Below are 10,125 nucleotides of genomic sequence, written 5' to 3' on the forward strand. Positions count from 1 at the left end.
CCTGTGGTCCCAGCTACTTGGGAGGCTGAGGCAGGAGACTCGCTTGAGCCCAGGAGTTGGAGGTTGCTGTGAGCTGTAATGCCACGGCACTCTACCGAGGGGGACAGCCTGAAGCTCTGTCTCAAAAAAAAAAAAAAAGAAAAGAAAAGAAAAGAAAAAGGAAGGAAATGAGGATTATTAGAGTAACTGTGCCTGACCTTACCCCACCTGGTGAAATTCTCCAGGAACAATACTGACATATCTGTCTGTTGTGGCAATTGCAATCAAGTCACCACCGTGGGCTGAGTCTAAATTGCTTCTTTCCGGGCTGGGCGTGGTGGCTCACCCCTGTAATCCCACCCCTCTTAGGAGGCCCAGGCGGGTGGATAGCTTGAGCTCAAGAGCCGGAGACCAGCCTGAGCGAGAGCAAGATCCAGTGTCTAAAATAGCAGGTGCCTGTAGTCCCAGCTACTCAGGAGGCTGGGACAAGAGAATCTCTAGAGCCCAAGAGTTGGAGGCTGCTGTGAGCTGTGACACCACAGCACTCTACCAAGGGTGACAAAGAGAGACTCTCACTCAAAAAATAAACAAACAAACAAATAAATAAATGTTTCTTTTTAATAGTTACCAAAATAAAAACACTGAGTGATCTTGTGTGGATATGACTTCCACCTTCAGAGTTAACACTCGGGGTACATTTCATTCTCCACTCCCTGTAATTTTCTGCAGTTACAAACGCAGTTACGGCTTCGTGGCAAAAAGCCATCCTGCCTGAGTTGGAATCCTATCTGTGTGACCCAGAGTGAGTAATCTAACTGCTCTGTGCAGGTGGGAGTGGCTGAAAGCACAGTCGCCTCTTTAGGTTGCTGTGTGTTACACAGAGATTCATGTTTGTTGAGCACTCAGAGCAACATCTGGAACAGTTACAGACCAGTGGCTCTCAACCTTCCTAATGCCACGACCCTTTAATACAGTCCCTCAGCCTGTGGTGACCCCCAACTGTAAAATCATTTTCGTTGCTACTTCATAACTGTAATTTTGCTACTGTTATGAATGAATCGTAATTATAAATATCTGATATGCAGGATGTATTTAGGCGACCCCTGTGAAAGGGTCGTTTGGCCCCCGGGTTGAGAACCGCTGTTCTAGACGCTCCGGGAGCACGCACATCACTCACAGCAGCAGGACGGGACTGGGACTGCCCACGGGCAGAGTGAAGAAAGGCCCCAGGGAGGAAATACAGAACCCTCAACTGCAATCACCTCTGAAAATGCATGAAGTGCCAGAAACGTATACAAATCCACTCAACGATGACCTGTACAGCGCTCAAGGCCACACTCACAGGGAGAGACCACAGGTACCCAACACTGCGTGCACAGGGTGGGCTGCATACAGTCACGCGCCACCTACTGGTGTTTCAGTCAACACAGAGGGCATACGCCCTGCTGGTCCCCTAAGACTATCAGACCATGTTTTCACTGTACCTCTTCTGTTTAGAATATGTTCACTTACCGTTGTGTTACCACTGCCTACAGTATTCACTGCGCTCATGGGCTATACAGGACTGCAACCCAGTGTGCAGCTAGCTGTACGTCCAGGCTTATTTAAGTACACTCCGTGATGTCCGTAGGATGGAATCGCCTAATGACACATTTCCCAGAAGGCATTCCCCTCTTATGAGACCCACAACTACATGTGTATATGCACAAACACTCAAAAATCTAGTTAGTTGGCTCGGTGCCCAAAGCACAGTGGTTATGGCGCCAGCCACATAGACTGAGGCTGACAGATTAGAACCTGCTAAACAACAATGACAACTGCAACAAAATATAGCCGGGCATTGTGGAGGGTGCCTGTAGTCCCAGCTACTTGGGAGGTGGAGGCAAGAGAATCACTTAAGCCCAAGAGTTTGAGGTTGCTGTGAGCTGTGATGCTACGCCATTCTACCCAGGGTGACAGCTTGAGATTCTGTCTCAAAAAAAAAAAAAAAATCTAGTTAGTGGCAGAGAAGATCAATGTGCAATCCAGGGAGGAAACAAAAATAAATGACCTCAGCTGCTAGACAAAGACTGTGTGTGTGGTCACAGAGTAGTGTGTTTCCTCTGTTGGTCTAGTCCAGGGGTCCTCAAACTTTTTAAACAGGGGACCAGTTCACTGTCCCTCAGAATGTTGGAGGGCTGGACTGTGGGCCCCGGGACGAGTCGGCTGCTAAGCAGGACAGGCAGCAGTGGCGAAAACTCCCAGCGGGCCGGATAAATGTCCTCAGTGGGCTGCATGTGGCCCGTGGGCCATAGTTTGAGGACGCCTGGCTAGTCAGATTTCTTTCTAAAAATCAACAAACTCGTAAAATTGATTGGGAGGCTCTGTCTCCACAACACAGGACTCACGTGGCACAAGCTGGTTCTCAGGTTCCTTTTCCGAACATGTGATGTGGCACTTGAACAGAATTAAGTACAAATTTATTTTTTAAATAGCTCTTCAGAAACAAACTTGAACTCACTTCCCTTGACTTACCACAGTAAATTTAATGTGCGGTATGTTTTATACAAGTTCATCTGATTTCTCTCATTTGTTCCTATACAAACAGAACACTCCTTCATATGAGAAGTTTTGATCTGGAAACATACCATGCAAAATTGCCTCTTTAAAAATCAACTTTACAGCCAGGCAGGTTGCTCACACTTGTAACCTTAACCCTCTGAGAGGCTGAAGAAGGTGAATCGCCCGAGGTCAGGAGTTTGAGACCAGCCTCAACAAGTACTAGACCCCATCTCTACTAAAAATAGAAAAAGTAGCCAGGCGTTGTGGTGGGCACCTATCGTCCCAGCTACTTGGGAGGCTGAGGCAAGAGGATAAAACTAGAGCCCAGGAGTTTGAGGTTGCTGTGAGCTATGAAGCCACAGCACTTTACCCAGGGCAGCAGAGTGAGACTGTTTCATAAAAAATAAAAATTAAAAAAAAAAAGCTTTCAAATGTCAATTCCAACTCCAGGGCAAAGAAGGGTGAAACAGCACCTTCCTTTAGGAGTTAAGGACATTACACAGGCCTGACATAATACTAGAGCAGTTCTGACTTGGGAAGCGCCACTAAGTGTCCACAGTGTGCAAGGTTACAACATGACACAGTCTCCAGAGCAACCCTAGAGATCAGTCTCAACAAAGACACAGTGACCATCTCAGCAAGTAACTCAAGAATCCATTAAAGGGAGAACCTATCCAAAAGCATTCCTCTAGAAAGACTGCCCAGCTTTTCCAAGTCAGTGTTGTCAGGTCACTGAAATCCACATGCTGCAAGCCACACTCGAGGGGGAATCTCTCATCCTGGCCACTCAAGGACCAGCAGGACCAGCCGCACCAGGGAGCAGGTGAAAGAGGCGGAATCTCCTCAGGTCCCCCTGGACCCACTGTATCCGCACCTGCACTTTAACACAATGCACTCCACCTGCCCTGGTCTACGTGTTATCTGGCTACATCAAGACAAATAATATAAAGATGCAATTAAATTAAATGTGCTTCTCAACTGTAAGCGCAAGCTTTTCTGTCAGCTACCCCAAACTATTAAAAGGGAAGACAGTGGTACACAGGAGCCATAAACAACGTCAGCTGCAGACACATTCTGAGAAAGGCCCAGAATAATCCACATGGGACATGGGAAACGCTTCCCGTCTAGTCCAGTTTTAACCAGAGTGAATAAAAACCATGCTCCTACCTGCAAAATGCAGAGGTGCATCTTTATCCAGGGCGATCAGGGGGGGATCGAGGAGCACCGTGTCGTCGTTCTCCGTAACGATGCCGTGATAGGTGGGCTCCAGCCACGGCTTGTGCTTGTTAACTGTGTGCAAAACCAAAGAAAGGAGACAGAAGTTAGAACGATTATCTCAAAACTCCACTGCTTTGAAGACATACACCTTCTGTTGTTATTATCATCATTAGGAGCCTGAGCCTCCCAGGGAGCCTGAATCTGGGCTGGGGGGCGGGGGGGTGGGGGGCCCTGGCAGGTCGCACAGGAGACCTCCACTTTGCACTCAGGCTGCAGCATCCTCCCAAAATAACTTTTTTTTTTTTCCATTTTAGAGACACAGTCTCATTCTGTTGCCCCAGGCTAGAGTGCCCTGGCATCACAACAACCTCAAACTCTTGGGCTCAAGAGATCCTCCTACCTCAGCCTCCTAAGTAGCTGGGACTATAGCTGCTCACCCCCTCCAACGCCTGGCTAATTATTCCATTTTTGGTAGAGATGGGGGTCTCACTTTTGCTCAGGCTGGTCTCAGACTCCTGAGCGCAGGCAATCCAGTTGCCTCAGCCTCCCAGAGTGCTAGGATTATAGGAATGAGCCACCATGCCTGGTCTCCCCCAAATAACGAAATAACTTTTTAAAACAGCCACACTATGATGTAGGTGGGAATACAGCCTGTTGTTACATAGGTAAGACAGTTTACAGTCCACTTGAAAGGACTCTAAAAACCCTGTTATTTATCAGTCTCTCATTTTAAAACACGGTCTATTGGTTTGATATGTCATTAATAGCAATATTTGGTTCTCGTCCATTTTCATACTTCTAGGTTTTATTAATAAAATTACAAGCATACAAATAACACTGAAGATTACTCCACTATTTGAGTCCATATTACTCCTGAGAATTAAACTAAATCAATGAATTGCCTTTATTTAACCCAACAGGGACGTGAAAATATGAAGCCAGAGCAAACGCCAGAAAACCTGGATGATCAGTAACACAAAACGTGAACCTCTGCCCCCCTACGGGAAGGCTTACAGCCAAAAAGGGTTAATGGTTCAGGGAAAAATGATTTTGTAGCTATATTCCCAGCATTCTAATTTTGTAATTCTAAATTGCTCCTTTAAACTGGCAGTAGAATGATGAGATTTGGCCAGTTCCAAAGACTGAACTTTTAAATATTTAATGAATGGTATTTTTAATATTTCATCACATTCAATTTGCATCATAAAACATTTATGGAAACTGTGACTGATGTTTCTGTAATCATCCCAAAAAAAATATCACAGACAAGAGGCTACCAGCCACAAGTTTAGGACCATGTCACCTATACTGAATAAAGTCTATACCTGATTCATTTCATCACATTAAACCAACTGAAATTTTAATGGTATAGCATTTACTTAAAATAAAGAGACAATCAGACCTTCTGCTGTGTATTTATCTGGGATATACACCTATTATTTTAGGGCACAGCTAGCTTTTTGTGGCTGTAGATTTTTTTTTTTTTTTTTTTTTGAGACAGAGCCTCAAGCTGTCCACCCCGGGTAGAATGCTATGGCATCACAGCTCACAGCAACCTCCAACTCCTGGGCTCAAGCGAGTCTCCTGCCTCAGCCTCTCAAGTAGCTGGGACCACAGGCGCCCACCACAACGCCCAGCTATTTTTCGGTTGCAGCTGTCATTGTTGTTTAGAGGGCTTGGGCTGGATTTGAACCCGCCACCTTAGGTATATATAGCTGGCGCCTTAGCCACTTGAGCCACAGGCGCCAAGCTGTGGCTATAGATGTTAATCATTAGAAATGATCTTTAAATCAAGACGAAAAGAATACAATAGTATTCTTCAGGGTTAACTGAAGGGTTAACATTAGATATACTTCAACTTCAGGGTTAACATTAAATATAAAAGTTATGTCTCCCAGTGGGTGGCACTTGTGGCTCAAGGAGTAGGGCACCAGCCCCATATGCCAGAGGTGGAGAGTTCAAACCTGGCCCCGGCCAAAAATGCAAAAAAAAAAAAAAAAAAAAAAAGTTATGCCTCCCTAGCTCACCCCAACTCTGTCAGATAAAGAGAGTCTGTCTCTTGCCCAAGTCACACAAGTGAAAGACTCTGGCAGGTTGGCTCCAAAGCCTGCGTGCTCAACCCTGCACACCACGGTGGCCCTGGTATCAGCTCCCTTCAAACAAATCCTCTGGTTTGTTTATCCAGACAATCCCCACTCATGATGGCTCAACACAGGCCTTTCCAACCTTACAATGCATTTATCAGAACACAGCCCCATGGGTTGAGCTGAAGGTCTTCTATTTACTTATTTCTAAGTAAATAGAAACCCAGTCTCCAAACAGTTTTATGTGTGTCTCTTCTGTCAGAACACCTAAGTTGGTCATGTTGGTCCTTAAATACCAACAGCTGAACGTTTCGAGACTGTAGGCATTTTCACCTATAAATTCTAGTTGATGTGACATGTTTTATTTGCAGATTCAATTTCCAACCACGGTCCATCAGAACAATCTGCAATTAAGAGATATTGCCACCAGGTGGCGAAAGGTAATCGGGCTTTGTTTTAAAAACCCTAGTTACCTGCCTAAAGAGGGTTAGCAGGTCCTTTATTAAGGATGACATGCATACAAAAGTATCTTCAACTATTATGTTTAAAATCTCCAGCTGAGGCTCAGCATCCGTCACTCAGTGGTTAGGGCAACCGGCCACATACACCAAGACTGGTGGGTTCAAACCCAGCCCAGGCCTGCTAAGCAACAATAACCGCTGCAAAAAAAAATAGCCGGGCATTGTGGCAGGCGCCTGTAGTCCCAGCTATTTGGGAGGTGGAGGCAAGAGAATCACTTAGGCCTAGGAGTTTGAGGTGGCTGTGAGCTGTGACGCCACAGCATTCTACCAAGAGCGACACAGTGAGACTATTTCAAAAAAAAAAAAAAAGAAAAGAAAGAAAGAAAGAAAGAAAAAAGGCATCCATTCATAAACTCTTGTATTATTACAGAATCAGGTCAGCCAAGGCCTGGTGGCTCACACCTATAATCCCAGCCTTTGGGAGGCTAAGGTAAGAACTTAAGACCAAGAGTTTGAGACCAGTCTGAATAACATAACAAGACTGCTGTTATTTAAAAATTAGCCAGGCATGTGCCTATAGTCCCAGCTACTCAGGAGGCTGAGACAGAAGGATCCCCCCAGCCCAGAAGCTGGAGGCAGCAGTGAGCCATGACAACACCACTGTGCTAGCACACGCAACAGAGTGAGACCCTGTCACAAAAAAACCCCAGAAAGATCAGACCATCCTTAGTCCTTCAAACCAGCTTAACGTCAAAGGTCCTTTTAACTTCTCTTGACTCTTGAGTTTGTTCTGACAAATCTTCCCTGAATACCTACTGTGAATAAGGCTCGCTCACTGCAAGGTGCTGGGCTCTTAGGGAACTTAAGTCACAGTCTGTCAAAGAACACAAACACATCTCTCCACTCCAAAATGAAGCAGCTATGATCAGAGTGTGTACGAAGTGAGGCAGACTCAGTGCTAGAGACTCCATCGGTGGGCAGGTGGCCCATCGTAGTCACAAAGAGACCAACAAGACAAAGTTGCCACTGTCTTGAATGTGCCTACTCCCCACGCAAGGGGAAAGAGGGAGATGTCTTTGTGGGAACTGACTCTTCCACAAGGGACAGGGGTCACTTCTGCTCATGGTTTATGGGCCAACACTAGTCATGGGGCCCCACCCAAACTCAAAAGGGTGGGGAAGAGCCGTTCTGTGCGTCCAGAAGAGAGCTGGGAAGTGCTGAGAACTGCAGGGGCCACGGGAAGTACAAGTGGAGACCTTTTAAGGAGAGTCTTAAAAGGATCACTGGGCTTGGCGCCTGTGGCTCAACCGGCTAAGGCGCCAGCCACGTACACCTAGGGTGGCGGGTTCAAATCCCCAGCCTGGACCCGCCAAACAATAATGATGGCTGCAGCCAAGAAATGGCCGGGCGTTGTGGCAGGCGCCTGTGGTCCCAGCTACTTGGGAGGCGGAGGCAGGAGACTCGCTTGAGCCCAGGAGTTGGAGGTTGCTGTGAGCTGTGATGCCACGGCATTCTACCCGGGGTGGACAGCTTGAGGCTCTGTCTCAAAAAAAAAAAAAAAAAAAAAAAAAAGGATCACTGAGGTTTTTGGGGTGTGAGGGAGTATTTTAGATAAATAAAAATACATACAAGGAGGCCAGGCCCAGGGGCTCACACCTGTAACCCTAGCACTCTGGGAGACAGAGGCAGGTGGATCATTTGAGCTCAGGAGTTCGAGATCAGCCTGAGCAAGAAGAGTGAGACCCTGTCTCTAAAAATAGCAGGCCTTGTGGCAGAGGCCTTGTAGACTCAGGTAGGTAAGAGACGCAGGAGACTTATGGAGTCACTCCCATGATTATCTCCCATTATTCTCTTCCCAAACACTAGACCAAAGTAAACCCCAGTTTCTGACTCTTTAGTGGCTTTACTTTATTATTTTTATCCAGCAAAGGAAAAGAAAGAAACAATTATAATGATAGTATTAAGTGTAAACCAAAAAGCTTTGGCATTTTTGTTTAACAAAAAGAGGTAATTTTTTTTTTTTTTTAGATAGAGTCTCATTCTGTTACCCTGGGTAGAGTATAGTGGCATCACAGCTCACAGCAACCTCAAACTTTTGGTCTCAAGCGATCCTCTTCCCTCAGTAGCTGGGATGATAGGTGCCCAACCCAACACCAGACCAGTTTTTCTATTTTTAGTAGAGACAGGGTCACACTCTTGCTCAGTCTGGTCTCAAACTCCTGAGCTCAAGCAAGCCACCTGCCTCGGCCTCCCAGAGTGCTAGGATTATAGGCATGAGCCACAGCGCCCGGCCTAGCTATTTTTTTTCTAACATTGGATGTGGCCAAAGATTTCCCAGTCAAATTGTATAAGCAAGCTTTAGAGGCTTAATAAACTTTCATTTATGGGTGGCGCCTGTGGCTCAAAGGAGTAGGGCGCTGGCCTCTTATGCCAGAGGTGGCGGGTTCAAACCTGGCCCCGGCCAAAAACTGCAAAATATTAAAAAATAAGCTTTCATTTAAAGTGATGGAAAACATGCACAAACGCACAGACACACACAGAGTTTCTTAACCTCGGCACGGCTAACATTCTGGGCCAGATAACTGTTAGTTGTGGGGGCTGTCCTGTGTGTCCTGGGATGTTCCCAGCTTCCCCGTCCTGTGTGTCCTGGGATGTTCCCAGCTTCCCCGTCCTGTGTGTCCTGGGATGTTCCCAGCATCCCCATCCTGTATATCCTGGGATGTTCCCAGCATCCCTGTCCTTGCAACCTGGGATGTTTCATAGCATCTCTGGCCTCCAACCTCTAGATGCCAGTGGTACCCTCCTCCTCAGCTATGACAACCAGAATTGTCAGCAGACATTGCCCAAAAATCCCCGGGGTGCCTCCCTGCTCCATTAACAACCACTAACTTGGATCCACTTCATTAATGAAACCAATATTTTTCACATTAAAATCATTTCCATACTTTAAAAGAGTCACTTTTACAATGTGTGTATTTCATCAATGTGAAATTAATTTCTAAAATAAAAATTCAGTGTAAAATAATCCTTAAATTAGGCTAACGAGCGATTCATCCTTTTACGGTACAGTGAAACCTTCCTGCTGCCTGTCTTCACTTTTCACAGGACAAGCACCACACCTCCCGCGTGATCATCTGGCAAAAGGGGTCTCACGTCTGAATCTTGCCTTCTGGGGACTCACAGGCTCAGACCCTGCCTGCCCATCCCTGCCCCCCCCCCCGGGGTCTGTCACTGGCGTGGGCTCACCAACAGCCGGCTCAGAGCCTGAGGACAGCATGACGCGTGTATGGGGGTGTCACGAGACAAGATTGGAGAATGAGCAAGAGGAGAACGTGAAGGAGCCAGCTGTCCTTCTCCGCCTAAATGAGAAGGAGGGCCCACGGGGGAGGAAGCCGGGAGATCTGACCCTTCAGGGAAGACCACCTGCCTCAGGGTGGAATGGCATGAGAGGAGCTGCATGGGCGAGAAAGGAGGAGAGCAGGAGCTGCAGGGAGAACACAGGTAAGCAGGTTATTGCCTAGGCTGGAGTGAGACTGCAGGTTAGAGTCTAGGCTGGAGTGAGACTGCAGGTTAGAGTCTAGGCTGGAGTGAGACTGCAGGTTAGAGTCTAGGCTGGAGTGAGACTGCAGGTTAGAGCCTAGGCTGGAGTGAGACTGCAGGTTAGAGCCTAGGCTGGTACGAGACTAACAGGTTAGAGTCTAGGCCGGAGTGAAACTGCAGGTTAGAGTCTAGGCTGGAGTGAGACTGCAGGTTAGAGTCTAGGCTGGTACGAGACTAACAGGTTAGAGCCTAGGCCGGAGTGAGACTGCAGGTTAGAGCCTAGGCCGGAGTGAGACTGCAGG

At 47.0% G+C, this 10,125-nt stretch overlaps 1 protein-coding gene across 2 annotated transcripts in view; it reads right to left on the minus strand.

Moving 5' to 3' along the window:
- The window catches only part of CLSTN1 (calsyntenin 1), a 71,160-nt gene that overhangs the window by 34,907 nt on the left and 26,128 nt on the right, over window positions 1-10,125 (minus strand). For both annotated transcript variants that reach the window (XM_023515164.1, XM_023515166.1), the window contains exon 2: window positions 3,688-3,810. In XM_023515164.1, the coding sequence (XP_023370932.1) occupies window positions 3,688-3,810 (123 nt within the window). The remainder of the gene's footprint in view (window positions 1-3,687; window positions 3,811-10,125) is intronic.

The sequence above is a fragment of the Otolemur garnettii genome, unplaced genomic scaffold (genome assembly GCF_000181295.1).
Source record: "Otolemur garnettii isolate 467f Iridium unplaced genomic scaffold, OtoGar3 scaffold00067, whole genome shotgun sequence".
Classification (NCBI taxonomy): domain Eukaryota; kingdom Metazoa; phylum Chordata; class Mammalia; order Primates; family Galagidae; genus Otolemur; species Otolemur garnettii.